Genomic DNA, 18,907 nt, shown 5'->3' with positions numbered 1-18,907 from the left:
TGTGTGTGATGTAAAATGCTACGTCAAAAGCCTAGAAAAGCACCACCTCCATTTTCAACGCCGATGTTCCCTCCTCAATTGCATAACAATAAGTTGTTAGATTATATACCTAGACAATCAAAGCTATAAGCATAAGCGGGGTACCTTAAACTTTTGCCCAAAATGGCGCAGCTGGTTAATCCAACAGAAGTCATACAAAGTCAGGACCTATATCAATTTGAAGCCCCGATTGCTGTATACTAGCCCCGAGCCCGCTTAAGCTGGCGGTTCCGCTTGATATACGAATTGATCTGAATAATCTGTAATCCCGAGAGCTGCTTTGGACGCCATTTTCTTGATCTTGGGGCGTTATTTTGTCGTAATTCCCAGCGCCTCTTCGTCTTATATACCGTATTTGGTGTTGTGCCGTAATCTTGGGCAACTTCGGTAAGGGTTTTACCGGCCTGTTCCTCCGCAACCATTGCGGCGCTTTTCTCAGGAGCAAATTCTCGGTTGACTTGTCAATTTCTGCTGATTCGAGTGCCAAAAGATGGACTTTCTGAAGTCATTTTGGTATCAAGTCTAAAGCTCAAAGATGTTGCAGTGGTTCAGCCACGTTCCCCAGAAGCGGGGCTGGTGGTGACACTGTTCCAAACTTAGGTCATGCAATTGTATGAAGCCACCCAGGACTCGACGGAACCTTCCGCTCTATACCACACCTACGCCTCTGTGCATCCCACATACTACATCCTATTGAATGTTATGTTTATACTTCAGTGCGTGGCTAGCTGACCTTCTGGCAAGTACGAACGGTTCAGGTATTGGGTAGTCGCTAATAACTAGCAATAGTCCATCCAGTGCTTCTACGGTCAATGACCTCCTCCAGACACGGACGTGGATGGTTAAGGATGCTCAGCTTTCGGGCAGTGGTAGCGGAACATACCGAATGGGTTGTGCATCTGCCACTCATCGTTGGCCTTGATTGGAGCATTTCGGTTGCCTGTCTTCAGCCCATCTGAGGTTGAACCAACCACCTATCAGGTTACTGCCACAAGCTTTCGGAAAGGATGCCCAAACAAAAATAGTCAGCTACAGCATACCTGCTTCATTTATGCTGCTTTACCCATCCCCTTCCAGTGAGCAGGCACGAACCCCGACTATATGCTCGACTGAAGGCAACGTGGCGTTCAAACCGTTATTGTGCAGCTTGGCGCTATCTTCTTTCACTCTGTTCTGCTCTTCTGACGCTGAAGACGCTTTTCCTGGCCCTCAGGATGTCACAGGCAGATTTCCAACATCAGGAGAATGATAAGAGCTCAAGTTAAAATCCAATGGTGCAGCTCCACAACGTCCAGTGTCGTTTTTCGCCAGAGTTGCAATCCATTCCGTGAATTCATGCCAGACAATTAGCTCCAAAGGGATCATTGATGACACCAGTCAATTGGTGAGAATTATCTTGGGGCAAGAACTCCCCAATGTCAAGATGCACTGGGCTGTGCAGCTCTTTATACGCAAATGAAAGCATAGCCTGTTGGGCAGTACCAGCGGCCTGGCCGGATTTTTCTATCCTGTCTATTAGTCCAGGCCCATACATAACCTTGAACAGATCAGAGACTAACTTTATCAGCATTTTCGATCCTACTATCTGTTGCTTCGCGCGACTGGCGAGCCTCCAGCTATGGTGCAGCGAGCCTCCAGCCAGGCCAGCATCCCTTCACTCTCTCCACGTTCAGCTTGTTACACTTTAGTCTTACTTCTATAGTTATTTCCTTCAGTACTGTCACAGGCTAGTCCATATCTAGCTTAGTAAAAGAAACCTTCTGTTATGATGGTGGTGTGATCACGACGCAGTTTAGCAATCTTCGCTAGAGCCCAAAAGGTACCCCGCGGACTTTCCTTCCCAAATCTTCGACGGTGCTGTAATTAGAGAAGCGCCTTTTCTCCCAAAAAAGAAAAAAAACCACACATGCTCACAAAGTCTGAGTCGGGGCTGTAGAAAATGTACGTCTGACAGTGGTGTTCGATGCGGATTCAAGTTGATCTAATATTACGAGGTTAGCATCACTTTCAATAACCGGAGGCATATGGTCATGAGGTAGATAGCCAGGGTCTTCAGGGTTATGGGGAAAATAACCAACTTAGATACCGCTAGAGCTGGGCCGATGGCCCCTAAAGACTCGAGATAAGAAAGGTGCGTACAGACTGCAACTCTGATGCCTCCCTCCTAAGACTCTTCCTGACCTGCCCAGAGCATTAACCCTTAGCGTATCCAGCGAGCGGGTGGCCGTACCTTTGCTGCTCACATCTCACCACCCAGCAACTAGTTTCTTGATAGCGATTGGGATCATGTCGCGCAATACCATGAGAGTAGCCAAGACCATTTGCTCGATCAATATAGAATACAACCATCATCGCGTGTAGTTCTGAACGCTTTAGGCAAGTCTAGCCTGGTCTCGGCACAGCGTCAGGAGAATAATCTCTGGCGGCCCCCAACGTGGTTACACCTCCACACGCGATAATGGCTTTCAGCCCGCGTGACAAGTCTACGCAGATGAGTCTATTTCGCTGCAGTTGTCACCCTTTCCACTCAGCCCCTGCCTCCATCTTATGACACGGTCTTTGCGAGCGTGCTCCGTGCCACTGAAAGCTCCAGCTTGACCCTTGTCTCAGCCTTTTGAAGCGCTTATTATCACATCGCTTAACGCCCCTTGTTTTAAACCAGTGCAGAGCTTGAAATCTCATTCAATCAGCGCGCGAGAAAAGCAAAGCCGGGTGGATTGAGTAAGCCGTAGAGCTGGGGGCTTCGGCTGGCGGCACTGAGCAGTCATAGCGTGTGGTATTTCTGTCAGCCCCCTTCACCATCGCATAAAATGCGCGAATCACGACGGTGAGAAACAATTTCGCTTCCATGTTAAATGGGGTTCGCTCAGCTGGATCCACACTTTGCTTACCCTCCCTGCGCGGCAGATTCATCTCCGTCCGCGGTGGGTTGATTTTGAACAAAAGATCTAAAAGCTGACAGTCCCGGAATTGGTGCCTCTGTTCTTGAAAATTGAAGTCAAATCTCGAAATTTTGTAGCAGCCAACATACGACGGCTTGATCAAGCCAATTCAACGCGCCCTCATAGGCGGCCAACACTAGTTTAAATCCGCCCGCAACTAACGGAAGAGCCTTAGTTTCAGCGAAGAAGATCATCATAATTTTTTTTACGAATATCAGACATCCCAATGAGTTCACACCACCTGAACGAACAAGCTGGCCTCGAGGTCGTGCAGGAACCCGAAGCCCCCCAAGTTGTCGAACAGCCCTGGCACTGGCAGAAACAGTTGGATCCCAGGTATGGGGCAATTCCCGGATCCAAGCTCGATGGACGAACTCGGATTACACTCGACAGCAAGCTCACAGTTTAACCAGCAAGCAACCATATTCGCCATATGACCATGGCTTCAACGGCGATCCTCCGGCCAAGACAGGCCGCAGCCGCATCTGCGGCTTGCCGAAGAGGTGGTTTTTTATCTTACTTGGTATCCTCTGTGCGCTGGTGGTTATTGGGCTGGCAGTAGGTTTGGGAGTTGGTCTAGGAATGAGGAAAAATGATTCAACAGACAGGTAGGTACAGCTTGGCGCATCATTCTTGGCTTACTGGAACCCGTCATATGCTAACTTCCCCACAGCGGCACCTCAACAGCTGATGCAATCACAACCTCAACCACATCAACCGAAACGAGAAGCACGGCGACAAGAGCAACAGAAACAACGGGAACGACGGAATCGACAGAAACGACAGCCACAACGGCCACAACAGAAGCAACGAGCACTGCTTCGTCGACATTCAGCTGCCCCAGCTCTGTCTACACAGCCCCCGATGACACCAAGTTCAATGTTACTTGCGCCATAGACTATAACTCTGTAGTGAAGGGCACGGTGGATCTTAAGAATTTTGACACCGATACGATGGTGGTTTGCATTGATACCTGCGCGAATAATACCATGTGCAAGGGAGTTGGCTATGGAGATAATGGCGGTGGAAAGAACACCTGTTGGATGAAGTCTGCGCTAGGAACACCCCAAGAAGCAGAGCCCAAATGGTTGTTTGCCGCGAAAGACGAGTAATCACACATGGACTAAGTTATTGTTACCATTAGATCTGAGGTAATTAATTAAGTTAATTCTATTATTACCCGAGTCTGTCAGATGGAAGTTCGATCGGACCCATGGTTAAGGCTGATGAAGTTGCCAAGACCGTACTAAATGCGGCGCTAGACTTTCTCAATTCATCGAGTCTTTACGGTATTATATAAACCCTCAATTGAATATTCGGTTTTTTTTAGCTCTACTCAATATTATCAGATAGATCAAAGCCATGCAATATTCTCAAACAGTAGAGACAAATAATAAGTGCCAAACCCAGCACCAGAAGAAACAGTAGCTGAACAATAAGGTTGTTGCACACTGGTCTCTGCCTGAAGCTTCAATTCAACCCCTCTGACTTCAACCCTGCTGCCTGTAGACAACAGGGTCAGTCAACGACCCTACTGTCTGCAGTCAACGACCTTGGGCCTTGGCAAATGTGACGTGCACAACCAAAATGCAGTAAATTCAAACATTGGGTTCCCTCATCGAGGGCCTCAATTGAAGATATACATTAAAATATTAGCCCAAAAATATAGAAGGTGCACACTCGGTTTATATCAAGAGGTTAGGGTGCCCTAGTACACACATACCCAGAGGGGGACTAGAAGCTCAACAGTAAAAAAAAACATACCAACAACAGTATCAATAATACAGACTATATACCCAGTCCATTCAAAGATCAACGGCACACTCAAACAGATTAAGGTTTCTAGTCAAACTGGTTATCTTTCCTAATACCTCAATGAGCTGTAGTAACAGCTGCGTCTTGAAAAAGCTAGATCTTGAAAAAGCTAGATCCTGGAAAAGCTAGATCTGCTGGAAAAGTTAGATATTGGAGAAAGCAAAGTCTTGATGGGTATAAAAGCTCTGCAGGCCGCACCTCTTTCATTCCAGTCATCCTTCCATCCTTACACACACCTCAACCAACCAACCACTCAACCAAATACTACATCAATCGAAGATGTCTGCTTTCCATCGAACAATACAGACCGATCAGGTCCCTCCCAACCGGCGCTATATTAATAGCTTTCGATTTGATTTGTATGATATAATCAGGAATGACCCAACTCTTATTGGGAAGCTGCAAATTGCAGCTCGAAAGTCCGGATTGTGAGATGTCACAGAAATCCGAACCAACAGACCCGACGACATATATGGTTACTGATCTTTGGCTGCCACACTATCCAAGAGCTAGCTGGCACGGATCTGGCTCTACAACACTGGGTTGATAAAGAGCTACGCCACCTTAAGATCCTTCTTGAGAACTACCGAATAAATAGAATCCCTCCAACAGGAAATGAATTCCTCGAGAGATTGCGTGGTTGTGACTACACAGCATGGACTATACAGCTGATGGACGAGGTGGTGTTGGTCAACTCGCAGCCAAAGAATTGACACAAGAACCCAAGGGAACTGAATAAGGGATGTTGCGGAGGAGGTTATATGCTTGGGGGTTAGAAGAGGCAAAAGACTGTAATTAGGTTCACGATCAATAAAACAATAAACCAAGTCCCTCATCACACTCGTGCAAGCAAGTGATACAGAATTTGAAACAGTAGTCAGAACAGTGATTTCAACAATGTCGGTTTATATAACAACATGGTTCTGTATATCAGGTATCTTAAGCTAGAGAGAAAAAAGAAAGAGAGAGCCACTCCTCTTGGCGCCGTCGCTGTGAAATCTCCGCGTCCCTGTTGCGTGGCTGGATATTAGTTCCCGGTCCCTCGCCCCAGGCTCTGACAAATATGCAGTGAGGATACCTATTCGCGGGGGATGCATTGCAGCCCAATGGCGGGAGATACATTGCTGCCCCATCGCGTCCTTCCGCCCAACACATTTCGCCTGGACTGTGCTTTCCCTTGACTCTATCTTGCCACTGCCCTCCCAGCTAAACTCATCATCAATTCTACCTCGCCCTAGACCCTAAGTAGGCGCTAGACAAACTGACCGACCAATCCTTCATTACAATGGCTACAGCCTACCTAAATCTCGGCGCCGTCCATCGTTTTCGAGAGCAAGTAGAAAATGGAAATGTCGAGGAGGTCCGACAAATTCTCAATAACACAGATGGCCACATCGATATTAATACTCCCTTGGTGATTGCAGAAGGGATGCAACAAACAGCGCTTCAAATCGCCGTCAACAAGAAATGGGAAGAGCTAGTTCATCTTCTTGTCGAGAAAGGTGCAGATGTGAACGCCAATCCCGGCACTGAATCAGCGCTGCAAATTGCAGTTCGAAGAGAATATCATCCGCTGGCCGAGATGCTTCTCCAACATGGTGCCAATCCCAACGCGCCAGCTTGTGGGCCTGACGGACAAACAGCACTTCACACTGCACTTCACAACAACGATGCGCGCACGGTCGAGTTACTTCTTGAGAAAGGAGCGGACACTAGAGCGGAAGATAGTGCCGGGGAATCGGTAGTGTCAATCGCTCGTGAGCTTGGACATGACGTCCTATCGGCTCACATGGTCAAAGAGCATGATGCCCGGTTGGAGGATCCGAGACCACGACGTCTAATTGTATGCTGTGACGGAACATGGATGAAGAACGACACGGATCAGCCTCTGTCAAATGTTGCTAGGATAGCACTCTGCTTTGCCGATTGCGATCGCCGAGATGAGAAGCATTTCACTCAAATCGTTCATTATCAGTCCGGCGTTGGCACTAGCTCCTTTGGCCCCCTCAACTGGTACGAAGGCGCTTTCGCGGCAGGTACTGTATTCCCACCTTCAGTTTCGACCACCAACAAGTACTTATCATTACTTGCAGCTATTTCCCAGGATATACGCGACGCTTACGGCTTCATTTGCGACAACTTCTCGACTCCTGACGATGAAATCATCCTCATCGGCTTCTCTCGAGGGGCATTTACTGTCCGCGCACTTGCGTCTCTGATTAGTGATGTTGGCGTGCTTAAAGGTGCTGGAAGGTTCTGCTTGAGCCAAGTCTACGATCTCTGGGAAAAACAGGTTCAGACAACACCTTCAGGTGATAAGCACCTGGTACCCCCTGGATCATCTACCGAAACCTCTGAGGAGATCTCGCCATTGAACTTTTACGTTTTCGGTCTGGAAAAACATCATATCACTCAGCGAAAAGTCAAGATCAAGGCATGTGCCGTTTGGGACACCGTCGCTGCCATTGGGGCGAAGCTCCCTAAATGGTTTCAGCAGATGCAGTCCCAGAAACTGAAATTCGTCGACTCAGCGCTTTCCGTAAACATTGAGAATGTATTTCATGCATTGGCACTGGACGAAAAACGCTCTCACTTTGAGCCACAGTTGTGGGGGGAGCATGACGTGCAAAACCTAACAGTGCTGGTTTCGAGGTTCTCATAGCGATGTAGGCGGTGGAGGCACAAACAGTGGACTCGCAAACCTCACGCTTGCTTGGATGATGTCCAAGTTGGAGCCGTTTGTGGTGTTCAATGATTACAGGGTCTCTCAACTTGCTGGCCACTGGAGACTGGTGTCACGTCTCCTTCGAGAATCAAAGGACAAGTTCAAAGATGAGGCGCCAGCTCAACACTTTCGCGTGCACAATTCGTACACCAAGCGTTATTGGCTGGCCGGGTCCAAACTTCGAGAACCAAGAGCCGTAAACGATCATCCGAAGTCGAAAGAATCCGTTCACTTCTCGGTTTTTCTGCTTGACGATGATGATCCGAACATTATTCTCCAGAGTGGTCAGCTACCAGCTATGGACTGCGAGCGGCTGGATGAAGGCATTGAGCGCAAGATTCTGAATGCATGGCGGAGAGTAGAGGGCAATGCCGATTTATGCACAGGTCTTGACAAGATGTTAGGGACTGATCAGACGCAGACGCAGACGCAGACGCCGGCCGATGCTGCTGGTGCGCTGTGACCACAGGAGAAAGGAGGATAGATCTCTTACAGAAACGTTATGGAGGCCGGCCGGGAAGGGAAGGGGCCAGATGAGTCGGCATTTATTGCAAGACTGACGCTCAAGGAACCCTCCAAATGTTTGGCAAGGGAATCCTCTCTTTTAATATGCCTAGTTTTGGGGGCCATTGGCACTGCTTTACGCATCTCAATGGAAATTGATTAGGGTCAATCGGTGGGTAATGCAAGGAGCTGCTTCTTAATGATCAATAGCGGGCTCGGCGGCCGTGGACGATGGCAGTCCGGCGTCTAGCCTTAAGCTGGCGACAGCTTCCAGAATGCTGATCACGATATGGGCTAGTATTGCCGTCCTGATGGTGTCGTCCGGCCCGTCCGTGCACTAGGATTCACTGAGACCAACTCTGAGACCCTTATTAAAGGAGCTATATCCGGATGTGTAGGCGGTAAGATGGTTACTTATGCAGTCTACGTGTGAGCCCCCCGTAAGAAATCCTTTCACACATTTCCTAACGATGTTGATGTGGCTCTTAGGCATGCTTGAGACAAGTGAAGAGACAGAATCGGCTATGCATGGCAGCACTGTAGTTCAAAGGCGTCACTCTATTCTCTCGAATATCTAGTCAGCTACCTTCGCCCACCAAGAAGGCTTCATCCGCTCTCGTCCGTCCCAGACTTCTCCTGTTTGACCCTAGCAGCTCGTTCGGCACGTCCCTCGCTGCTCGGGTCGAAGAATGCTAAGACAAAGTTAGCACGGTGGCGTCTATTCGAAAATTCCATTCAACTGACGCTTCTCTCCGAATACTGTAGTGCGGATACCGCGGCGGGGCCCTTCGTACGTCCCAGGAATCACTCGATGAAGAACGCATCTGGAGACTAGTTAGAACACGCCTTAACAAATAAAAGAGAGTGACCCGCCGATTGTCCCACATAGCAACAGCACCAACGGTCCATTTCCATCTCACGTAGTGATCATCCGCTGAATGGATGTGATAGGCGAAGAAATCCAACAACTTGTCTGCAGGACAAATGAGTACCCTGAACTATTTGCCGAGAGGTATCCAACTTACCTGATTCGACCTTTTTTAGTTCCGCAAACCCTGTTACAAACCCTGGATTGACATTTATCGCCTTCAAACCTGTTACCGGATGCGTTCTGATAGCCGGATGGTGAGTGTCAATAGGGGGCCGGTTTGGGCCTTTACCCCAGAGATCAATGATCGTGTCGTATTGCAACTAAGCACTAAGGTCAGTATTCCGTTATGACCCGATTGATTTTCCGGCAGAATTACGAACCCTTGATGTGTGAACTGCATGGAGGCCATCAACAAATCTCTTCATGGCATCGCTCAACGTATCGTACAGTCCGTAGCCCGAGACCCATGCCGTGTCTCCGCCAACCTCTGGGTGCTCCTCCATTCGCAGAAGGGAATAAGAGGGAGGATTTATCTCAAACGACGTGTCGGCATGAAAGTCTCCCTGAGGCCATGGTGTATAGTTTGCAATTTCTCGGTGATCTGCGGTGCTTCCGCCAATCACGAAATGTCGCAAATCCTTCTGTGCTGGATGTTTGTCGAGTATTCCATAATGCTCGAAAAGTTGAACTTGCGTTTCCGTGGTGAGGTCTTGATCCCTGAAAAATACGACACCACGTTCATTGACTAGCAGAGCAAGTTCATCCAACTGGGCTGGGGTAAGCTTGGAGAGCTGCACGCCTTCCAAGACACTGCCAATCGACTCGGTGAGATCAATCTTTTTCGCTGCGGACAGAAGAGCCTTCTTATCTGGGTCTGCAAAAAGAGCCCGGTCTTTTGGTGGTTCAATTTGTTCGCGAATAGAGTCAGGAGGGTTCCAGAACTTGATTTTTGGATTAAAATTTGGATGGATGGTGATCGGTCTCCCTGAGTCGGGGGAAACATGGTTATGAGCTTCAAGACTTGCCATTTCGACAATTATTACCGATCTTTCGATTTTAGGTCCAAGAAATTTAGCTTGAAATTTCAGTCAATGAAACTTAGGTGAGTTGTGTAACTCCGCAGACTTCACTGACATCGAGGGCTATTTAGTGCACGTCCTGGAACCCATAGAGGACGAAATTGATATGGTGCATTTATGCGGAGACATTGCGAATCAGAATAAGCTTATCATTTGATCACTGAGGCAGTCCAAACCTTGATCATTGGTTCCAGTTACACCTTTAACTGGTTGTTGCTGCAGGCAAGTAGTGGCGTGCGACGCAGGATAATGACGCCACCTCAACTTACCACCCCAGATCGCTTGACCTTCAGATATTCAAGTATTTAGAACAAACCCATGTTTCAGGGCCCTTGAATGAATAGTCAATCATGTTATTGCTTCACAATCGTGGTCTGTTGCTGTGGCAAGGTTCAAATACTCGGCGTCGGAGAACGCACAACATACACGAGCCGTATCAGTAGATGGCGCAGAGTAGCAGACGCATCAGAGATTGCTATGAATAGTGCCAAATTAGTGTAGGAAGAGGTTTTGGGAACATTAAGAATAAGACCCAGGAGAGAAGGTGAATCGTTTCCACCCAGACCTTATCCAAGCTATCAAGGAAGCTAAGGAAGATTAAAGAGAAGGTTGCATGAAGCCGTATTATGAAGAAAGATTAGTTCCTTGGCTTTACCTGGGGCGGCCATCTCTCAATCTCTACTCAAATATGAGTATTCATCAACGCGGTACACACGAGGATCCAATACCAATCACGAACCCACATAGATAGAGCTTCGTCCCTATTCTCTCAACCACCACCACCCAGACTGGTGTAATGGCAACACATGCGTGTGGCAGCTACTGAATCTTAAATGAGAAAGTAGTCCCTTCGGGGGGTCGCATATCCTGGTTCGATTCCGGGGTCTGGTTTTATTCTTTTTACGCCTTCTCAACATGCCATCAGGGTATGAGCACCCCCAGTTTAAGATGAAACTCTATACTCTGCGGATAAAGTCACAAAGGTGGCCCATACTTAATACCTTAATGGACCTACGGCGAATCGGGTACATAACCAAGCTCATCTTACAGTATGATACAACAAACAACCTTCCGCTTTTGCTCCAGCTTCTGTGCGAGTAATACACACTGAACCCATCCTTGATCTAGGACTCCTAACGTACAAATAGCGGCCTCTGTGCTCTCCGTCCTCTTTTCAACCGCTTCGTTGAGCGGCGGCTCTCTTCCAACTCGTACACGTTATTGCGCAACATATCCACATTCGATTGCAAGATGCTCCCCATTTGACCCCCAATAATCATGGGTGCATCTTGTATAGTGTTCTGAAATGTCCGGATATCGTCGCGAAGATCTCGAATACGAGATATAATTCCTGAAATCGTCATGCGTGCTCCTTCTGTGTCGCGGTAGAAAGTCGTTGCCGTTGTCATCACACTCCGAGGCGCCCCGATTTTCCCCATTTTTACAAATACCCATACCCAGGTCTTTGTCTCCTTTATGATGTGGTCATCAAGAGTCCCTTTGTCGCCAATGACGTGCAAGGCGACGTTGTAAAGCACGCCTAGCATCCTGCTCAGATTATCCTCGGTTGCCGTCAATGACACGAGCGTCTCGCTAAGTCTTTGATCAATTGCATCAGCCATGTGGAGCAATAACTGACGCAGGGCCACCTCCCTGGCCAACTTGTTTGCGGAAGGGACAATAGCCGCAATGAAGATGTCTTTGAGTCGAGAAAATACAGATGGCTGATAGAATGACTCCATCCCTTCCGCGGCCCTGGTAATGATGCGCATCGTTTCGTCGACAGATCTATCGATCACTATGAATGCTTCGACGAGTCCATCAATCGCCTCGGCGGAATATTCCCAGTATTCTTCAGCAAGGGTTGAGAGTTTTACCCTGCTCTGTCAGCATTAATACCACCATCTGGAAGTTTTGTGTGGAAAGCACATACTCTAATGGCCAATCGTCCATGCCCAAAGGTATCAGCATGTTGCCCACCCTCAATTCACTGATTTGAAGAAGGTAGGGTATCTCCGAGCGATTGGCCGCGATCGCTTGTATTTCTCCAAGTTTTGAGCCGATCTGAAGCCCCTTCACAAGCCCATCAAAAGAGATTGGTGTATCTGGACGAGGTGGTGCGCAGAAGGTGAGGTGAAAAATTCCTGACACTAGAAAGCAAACGACCGGAGTTGCTGGCGCCAATGGATTTGATAGAGAGCCGATCAAACACCCGAAGATCAATACCAGAACAACGAACAGCTCGAATATGGGTCCCAAAGTCCGGCCCTCTGATCTAGAGAAGAGACAGGCGGTTTTCGAACTCAAGCATTGGATGGAAATTCCCATCGGCTCGAGGAGATCTTCGAGGGGGCCGGGCTGTTCAGTATCTTGTACTGGTGTTTGTTGCTTGCAAGCACCCAATTTCTCATCCAGAGCACTCTCCCCTAATTCTTTGTGTTGTTGCTCTTGAGAATAGCTTTCTTCTTTTGCTCTCTCCTCTTCCTCCCAAGCCTTTCGGGAGGCTTCTTCTTGTTGCTGTAGTTGGGCTTGTCGCTGCTCCTCTTCTTGAGTCTTTCGAGCAGTTTCTTCCTCTTGCTGTTGCTGGGCACGTCGCTGTTCCTCCTCCAGTGCCTTTTGGACGGCTTGTTGTTGTTGTTGTTCCTGCAGTTGAGCACGTCGTTGTTCATCTTCCCGAGCCTTTTGAGCAGCTTCTTCTTGTTTCTGCTGTTGAACACGGCGTTGTCCCTCTTCCCAAGCTTTTCGAGCGGCTTCTACCTGTTGCCGCTGCTGAGCACGCCGCTGTTCTTCTTCTCGGGCCTTCTGGCGGGCTGCCTCCCTAGCCCTTCGAGCGGCTAATTCTTCAGCTTCCCTAGCCTGTTGTTCCCTGCCATGTCGTGCCGCCGTTTGTCTGTCATGCCTTGGTTTTACTCTAGTCGCATCGTAGACCCGCCGTTTGGAACGGTGAGACAAAATAGAGTAAGCATGCTGGATCTGGGGGGTTATTAGACTCTAATGCTTCCTGGAACGGCGGTTAGAGAATACTTACCTGCTGAAACCGAGCGGTTGCTGTGTCGTCATTCTTGTTCTTATCAGGGTGGTGCTTTCTGGCAAGGCGATAGTAGTTTGACTTAATGGTAGCAGCATCTGCCGAGTCATCAATCTCCAAAACTTGGTAGTAGTCTTGCGATGGATCGTTAGTCATCCTCGTTTAAGGGCTGCTCGATAACTGAGGTTAGACTTGCCACGGGGGCACAAGCTGGAAAATCAACGGTCATGCAACATGAGGCATTTTTAACTGCCCCTTTTGCAATTTTCATGCCTGCAGGATATGCCTGAAATAGATATGCGAGCAGGGAGGTGGCCTGTAGGTAAGAAATGCTTTGTCGAAACGTGGCGCAATTTTTCAAGGCGCAGCCAGACCTATTGGTCTGTTGGGGCGCTTAATATCTGCTCACCCCGTACAATTTTCGTGCGGCCAAAATGTAACGCCCGCCAAGTGGATAGTCGCATTGCAAAACTTTAATTAAGAATGATACTCCCTTCAAGAGGATCAGGGGTGGAAAACGCCTGCGTCAGGCACAATAAAAGTCCAGTATGTGGGCTTGGGCCGCTCTCCGTCTTTGCTCCCCGAGTGGCAAGTTGCAAGTTAGTGGCATTGTGAGTTGCAGGCTGTTATAGCCATGCATGCATCTTTTCGCCTGTGAACCAAGTGTAGCTGTATGATCAGGGTACAGTACTTGAGAACTTTGGATCTGTAATGGACAGTTACTAAGACCACATAATTATCACACAGCAAGGTAAATTAGGTTCTATGCATGCTCATGCCCTGAATACTCCAAAAAATAATCCAACGTCCCCATCCTCCTCACATCACAAACACCTTAGCCTCGGGTAATAATGAGGTCCATCTCTCCCCCGACCTCCTTCTCCAAATCTGCCGGAGTAATTCGACCCCTTTCAAGACATTTCCGAACCCATTGCGATAAAATTGTCGCATCAGGACATCTTCGAAGAACACCTTGTGCTCGTCCAGCAGGCAATCTGACGCTGCCACAAACGTGGCCCAAATCAAGACACTCTCTGCGGGAGACCCAGGGGGGAAGGCTTGCAGGCACTCTTTGAATCGCTGCACCCGTCGGATAGAGTTGATACCTGCCGCCGTATTCAAAGAAGACGAGCACTGAGGATCAAGGAAGACTTGCTGCAGATATATATCGCGGGCTTGCTCCACCATGTTCGACACGTTCGATAAAACCAAGGCTTGTTCTGGGTACTGCTGGGTAGAATAGTTCAAGCAGTCAAGAAGTTGAGCAGTCTGTCGTTCGGAAGAAATTATCTCCACACCAGTTTGTTCGCAAAGAAGCGGCGCCGCATAGACTCGCATTCTGCGTAGCGTGAGCAACAATTCCAAATATTTGAGTGACTTAGAACTCACTTGTGAACCTGTCTCATTATGAACTCGGTCAACTCCCCCTCACCAAGCCCGTATTTTCCGCCCATTGCGTTGACTGCAGACTCAAGCATCCGGAACAAAACAGGAAAGTCGGAACAGCCTGTTACCATGACCGCTGTCAAGAGAACCAGAATGGTGACTAAAATCGAGTACTTGCTTAACTGGTCGCCATGTACAAATTCCTGCCGTTCTTGGAGGCCTCGAATGGCGCGGGCGTACATTTGGCTGGATTTTGGGTGCCAAAGCGTGTACCTGTTGGTGTGTAGTCTGTCATGAGATAATTGGCCAACGCATTGGTGAGCAGCAGCCGTGGCGAGGACGGCATTCCTAACAAGATCATCGCGATAAGCCAACGGGAGGATCAAGTGACGCCAGCCATTGTGAAGACCGTCAAATGCAATCATCTCAATGGCGATGTGTTGAGAAACTAGTGACATGTAAGCTATTGCAAGACGGATAATACCCGGAGGCACTTTACAATATAAAAGCAGGTTCCGCTGTTCCCGAGAGATCTTTTCTGGAACTGGCTGAAATAGGACGGTGCCGCTCAAAGAGAAGATTTCCTCGTCATTGTTTCTCAACATCGAATCGGGGGCTTCGAAGGATTCGAACCCAAATGCCGATGCAGTTGATTCTATCAATTCCCAACCTGACCCTGCGAATACCGCGTGGTCATCGGGGAATGTTTGTAGTGACTCCGTTACCAAGATATCAGACGCGCATTGCGATCTCTTTAGTGGATCTGCAGCAACACCTTTGAGCTTTGCTTCTTTCCTGGGAGGATTGATGAGCATATGTGTTCAACCAACAAAAAGAGAGATCTTGACTTACTCTTGATAAACCCGCTCCATGGTCTTTCCGACCCACTTGCCTCTTGCTGCAACTCCATCGTTGAAGCGATGCCTAATCCCCAGGCCACTGCATTTCAGCCCTTTCTGCGTGCATTTCTTGCACTCAGGCTCGGCGCGGTCACAGTGTATCCGTCTCTGTGAGCATTCATGGCAGCCTACGAAGTCAGAACCTCTATCATAGGCCACATATTGACAGTGCACGAACCTTTTGTCTTTGGAACATAGGGACGTCGCTTGGGCGGCATGGCATGCGCCACGATCCTCTCTTTTCCAATGGTCTTGGTTCAGGGGTTCGAATTGCTATTCTAACAAGGCCGCTTCGACCTTGTCAATATCAGAAGTGATTTTCCGGTCCATGAGTTGCAGATGCTTGAATCTGGACGCAACGGACAGCTTGATAACGGTTGGGAACGTCACATGGCCGCGCCCGGATTGGAGCGGGGTTCTCTAATCTATTCACTGGCTGACTGACTCAATAGCTTGCGGGCTAGAGGGGCATTGTGGACTGTACTAAGCCTAGAAAGGAAGTTTAAGTGAGAGCAGCCTCCGATTACGCCTTCTAATCACTAACCGAGAATAATGACAAAGAATCGAAATCTTATCTAGGTTTCTAACCTTGGATTGGAGAGGCTGAGTCAAGTCAACGGCATTTCTTACCTATATTTCCGTGGAACTATTTGGGGTTTTTTTTTTTAGCGTTACTCATATCATCAGATAGACCAAAGCGATACAGTATTCTCAAACAGTAGAGATAAACAGTAAGTGCTACACCCAGTACAAGAAACAGTTGCTTGGAAATAAAGTTATTACACGCTAATCTTACCTAAGGCTTCAATTCAACTCTTCTGTCTTCAAAGGTTAGAATGGGACGAAAAAGTTAGACTGTATTTCGGCATATGTAAAACAATGAGCTTAAAACCCAAACATGAGCCTTGACAACTGCGACGTGTCCAACGAAAATGCAGTAAATTATCTAGACGGGAAGTATATGTGTGTTCGTGGGAGATGGTTCAGGCACGGTAGGATCATCTCGTTGACGAAATAACCTTGTGTGAATCCCCGAGCGTAAAGAATACGACGAAAACGTGAGAACCAGGACCAATAATGTCAGAGGCACCGAGACCACCCAGAAGATCCAGTATTCATTTGCGACATCCAGCCCATCAGGCCCGAAGAACCAACTGCTAAACAACGTCTGTCACCAGTTGGTCCCAGTTCGTATGGGGGCGGATAAAACATTCGAGAGTCACAGACGAAAAGATGGAAGGAATAAAAATTAGAATAGCCATCGCAGCGGCTTTAAAGAATGTCTGAGATATAAAGGAAATCTTGAGTGAGTTCATTGAAATCCATTGACTCGTCGAGACTTGTTCGGCCTGGGCTCTGCGTGCAACCTGCTCGTTTGTTAACTCTGAACTGGGTGCATGGTACTGGGAGAGCGAGGAAGACCATACGCGGTTCATTTCAAGCTCAATGGGCTTCTCAATGATCGCAGCCCTATCGATTTGCCGTTGTAGTCTGTTTCGAAAGTGCCTCAACGTCCATAACAACTCTTTTGTGCGTTCTGCATATCGTCTTGGGTATCTGTCCGAAGGTTTTCTCTCCATAGCAGAGATGACGATGATGTTCGCGTTCATGAATTTGAGGATATCACTTCGACGGCTTTGCAATCTAGCCAGGCATTCCCAGAGTTCATCCCATCCCTGCGATTGTTCTCGAACATCTTCGTGCCCCTCAGAAGGGCTTAATGCCTAGTGTGGTGGGGAGAGTTAGCATTCGCCTTACCCCATCCAGTATCCCAGTAGTGTCAATAAGACTTACTTCTCGCAATTTTTCCACACTAATCTAACTTCTGTCTGCTCCCTCAAGGTGAGCAAGTTGCCGGAACAAGGTCAAAAAAACACAGTTTTATCCACAATTCAAACATTTGTTACCCAATGCTACCACAATGACCAAATATCAAGGTTCCCGCAGGTCTCTGAGGAGATCATTCCGGGGAGGACTCATGGCGAGTTGGTGATATGTTGGCGTTGGGTTGACAGCACGTCTGTGGGTACGGGCGGCATGCTGGATGCTGAGAGACTACCCTTCCCGCATTTCTGTCGCGATGCAAGAGACACCGTGTTGCCCAACGTTGGAAAGGCAGGTACGTGTTGGTTCCAGGACGCGAGCGGCATTTTGGATCAGGCTGAACAACGCCATATATATCACGTGGATGATTGCTCATGAAAGTAGGCACCATCTCCAGTTTCCAAATCGACCGCTCGGCAAACCGCTCCTTTACTCAATGCTGCAACGTCGCTTTACCCCACAGCACGACTCTACTCCATTACCTGACGCATTAGACCGATAGACTCCAGCTCCACCTCAGACCGCTTAAGAGCAACCTCGCAAGACCCATCTACCGCCACCGACCCAAGTCAGATATCCATCGACAGCCCTTCCTTAAAATGCCTCCAAGACCTCGTTGCGGACCTCAATTCGGCCACAGATGTCATCCTCCACTCCGGAAAGCGGCGTTACAACAAGGTGACAGCGCCGGTGGCCTGCTGGCCAGACGAGCTCAGCGATCGCCAGCACATCCGCCAGTCAACAAAAGAGTTGTGCCGTGTGCTAAAGTCCCAATACCAATTCGAAGTTGAACAAAAGCCTTATGAGATGAAAAAAAAAAAGATGACGCATGCCAATCAACCTGGAACTGCTTAACCACCTCAGCGAAGCCACGGAAGACGTCAAACCAGCCGAGCGACCAGAAGATCCAACACAACTATTCATATTATACTACGGGGGCCATGCGGTGGAAAGAGATGGAAATATGGTTTGGCGCCCCAGCGAGAACGCCGAAGAACAGACCGAGGTTGTTTGGACGAGCATCCTCGACAACTTCAAAGACTTCGACGGAGATCTTCTCTTCCTCTTCGACTGCTGTTATGCAGGCAACATGGTCAACTACGGCCGCATCTTCAACCGGCGGTGCGAAGTGTTTTGCGCCTCCAACAAGAGGAAGAAGGCGAGCGGTGAACCGGAACATTCGTTCACCCGAGCACTCCTGGGGGAGCTAGCTATCGAAGCCGAGATGGGTCGCGGATGCGAGATCAAGCGATTGCACAGCGTGCTCAGCCTGGAGGCGAAGCGGGACATCTACCAGTTGAAGGTTGAGCCGTACTGGGACCGGTTCACGCGGTTGGATGGCACGCCAATCTGCCTCGCGCCGCTGGAAAACGGTGGCGGAGACAACCGTCCGAGGGATTCGCCGGGGATTGTGCAGGAGCTGGAGGCCTTGTCTGATGCTCGCGTATTATTCAAGGCGACGTTCGAGGATCCGGACGCGCGACCCATCCTGGATGAGTGGAAGGACTTCGTCCACTGGCGCCCCCGGAACCTGAAAGATATCGAGTGGTACGCCCTGCGCGAAACGCACTTCCAGAGCCTGTTCAAGACCAACTCCAGCTCTGCAATCATTTCCACCCCCATGATACTGTGGGACTCGATGCCTAGGCGGGTCGCGTACGAGTTCATCTACATAGTTCGCTCGACCGACATGTTGGGCAACCTACCTCGACCGATCCAGGCGACTGGCTCGGTTGATGAACAAAACATCGGTCATTCCTCATGCGGAGGTGTCACAATCCATGGTCTCCTTTAG

At 48.7% G+C, this 18,907-nt stretch overlaps 7 protein-coding genes and 1 pseudogene across 8 annotated transcripts; 5 read left to right on the top strand and 3 right to left on the bottom strand.

The window, feature by feature from the left end:
* The first annotated feature begins 3,003 nt into the window (after positions 1-3,003).
* BGZ61DRAFT_521142 (uncharacterized protein) lies at positions 3,004-4,160 on the top strand. Its single transcript, XM_046252478.1, has 3 exons — positions 3,004-3,317; positions 3,395-3,589; positions 3,655-4,160. The coding sequence occupies exons 1-3, from the start codon at positions 3,208-3,210 to the stop codon at positions 4,091-4,093; spliced, it is 744 nt and encodes a 247-aa protein (XP_046099636.1). The 5' UTR covers positions 3,004-3,207; the 3' UTR covers positions 4,094-4,160.
* An 871-nt stretch (positions 4,161-5,031) lies between these two features.
* BGZ61DRAFT_458767 (uncharacterized protein) lies at positions 5,032-5,630 on the top strand. Its single transcript, XM_046246803.1, is given in 2 exon segments — positions 5,032-5,547; positions 5,567-5,630. 1 exon segment carries the CDS (start codon positions 5,173-5,175, stop codon positions 5,341-5,343), a length of 171 nt encoding a protein of 56 aa, XP_046099635.1. The 5' UTR covers positions 5,032-5,172; the 3' UTR covers positions 5,344-5,547; positions 5,567-5,630.
* A 451-nt stretch (positions 5,631-6,081) lies between these two features.
* On the top strand, positions 6,082-8,366 carry BGZ61DRAFT_521141 (uncharacterized protein; the record flags this gene model as incomplete). The annotated part of the gene is made up of 3 exons (XM_046252477.1): positions 6,082-7,350; positions 7,436-7,973; positions 8,236-8,366. 3 exons carry the CDS (start codon positions 6,082-6,084, stop codon positions 8,364-8,366), a joined length of 1,938 nt encoding a protein of 645 aa, XP_046099634.1.
* Positions 8,367-8,631: 265 nt separating this feature from the next.
* On the bottom strand, positions 8,632-9,924 carry BGZ61DRAFT_361445 (alpha-ketoglutarate-dependent sulfonate dioxygenase; the record flags this gene model as incomplete). The annotated part of the gene is made up of 5 exons (XM_046241266.1): positions 8,632-8,717; positions 8,770-8,849; positions 8,878-8,998; positions 9,051-9,216; positions 9,277-9,924. 5 exons carry the CDS (start codon positions 9,922-9,924, stop codon positions 8,632-8,634), a joined length of 1,101 nt encoding a protein of 366 aa, XP_046099633.1.
* An 833-nt stretch (positions 9,925-10,757) lies between these two features.
* On the top strand, positions 10,758-10,866 carry BGZ61DRAFT_t177 (annotated as a pseudogene). The gene has a single exon. The product of its transcript is annotated as a tRNA-OTHER (tRNA).
* Positions 10,867-10,990: 124 nt separating this feature from the next.
* On the bottom strand, positions 10,991-13,311 carry BGZ61DRAFT_458764 (uncharacterized protein). The gene is made up of 3 exons (XM_046246802.1): positions 13,004-13,311; positions 11,909-12,948; positions 10,991-11,853 (listed from the first exon to the last, which is right to left on the bottom strand). The coding sequence occupies exons 1-3, from the start codon at positions 13,157-13,159 to the stop codon at positions 11,109-11,111; spliced, it is 1,941 nt and encodes a 646-aa protein (XP_046099632.1). The 5' UTR covers positions 13,160-13,311; the 3' UTR covers positions 10,991-11,108.
* Positions 13,312-13,741: 430 nt separating this feature from the next.
* Positions 13,742-15,680, bottom strand: BGZ61DRAFT_591594 (uncharacterized protein). Its single transcript, XM_046256690.1, has 5 exons — positions 15,467-15,680; positions 15,242-15,416; positions 14,889-15,184; positions 14,393-14,837; positions 13,742-14,342 (listed from the first exon to the last, which is right to left on the bottom strand). Exons 1-5 carry the CDS (start codon positions 15,504-15,506, stop codon positions 13,823-13,825), a joined length of 1,476 nt encoding a protein of 491 aa, XP_046099631.1. The 5' UTR covers positions 15,507-15,680; the 3' UTR covers positions 13,742-13,822.
* A 2,396-nt stretch (positions 15,681-18,076) lies between these two features.
* Positions 18,077-18,907, top strand: BGZ61DRAFT_536645 (uncharacterized protein; the record flags this gene model as incomplete). Its single annotated transcript, XM_046254431.1, has 1 exon — positions 18,077-18,907. One exon carries the CDS (start codon positions 18,077-18,079, stop codon positions 18,905-18,907), a length of 831 nt encoding a protein of 276 aa, XP_046099630.1.

Source organism: Ilyonectria robusta (assembly GCF_021365365.1).
Source record: "Ilyonectria robusta strain PMI_751 chromosome Unknown BGZ61scaffold_21, whole genome shotgun sequence".
Classification (NCBI taxonomy): Eukaryota; Fungi; Ascomycota; class Sordariomycetes; order Hypocreales; family Nectriaceae; genus Ilyonectria; species Ilyonectria robusta.
The sequence above is the reverse complement of the archived record's forward strand: the minus strand, read 5'-3'. Positions and strand labels throughout refer to the sequence as shown.

Bases quoted from the DNA above. Each gene is read 5' to 3' on its own strand.
- BGZ61DRAFT_521142 (XM_046252478.1), top strand. From the start codon at position 3,208: ATGAGTTCACACCACCTGAACGAACAAGCTGGCCTCGAGGTCGTGCAG. The intron at 3,318-3,394 runs GTATGGGGCAAT...CAGTTTAACCAG, and splicing joins CAGAAACAGTTGGATCCCAG to CAAGCAACCATATTCGCCAT. The intron at 3,590-3,654 runs GTAGGTACAGCT...ACTTCCCCACAG, and splicing joins AAAAATGATTCAACAGACAG to CGGCACCTCAACAGCTGATG.
- BGZ61DRAFT_458767 (XM_046246803.1), top strand. From the start codon at position 5,173: ATGACCCAACTCTTATTGGGAAGCTGCAAATTGCAGCTCGAAAGTCCG.
- BGZ61DRAFT_458764 (XM_046246802.1), bottom strand. From the start codon at position 13,159: ATGACTAACGATCCATCGCAAGACTACTACCAAGTTTTGGAGATTGAT. The intron at 12,949-13,003 runs GTAAGTATTCTC...ATAACCCCCCAG, and splicing joins CAACCGCTCGGTTTCAGCAG to ATCCAGCATGCTTACTCTAT. The intron at 11,854-11,908 runs GTATGTGCTTTC...CTGACAGAGCAG, and splicing joins ATGGACGATTGGCCATTAGA to GGTAAAACTCTCAACCCTTG.
- BGZ61DRAFT_591594 (XM_046256690.1), bottom strand. From the start codon at position 15,506: ATGCCGCCCAAGCGACGTCCCTATGTTCCAAAGACAAAAG. The intron at 15,417-15,466 runs GTTCGTGCACTG...CTGACTTCGTAG, and splicing joins CTATGTTCCAAAGACAAAAG to GCTGCCATGAATGCTCACAG. The intron at 14,343-14,392 runs GTGAGTTCTAAG...CACGCTACGCAG, and splicing joins ATAATGAGACAGGTTCACAA to AATGCGAGTCTATGCGGCGC.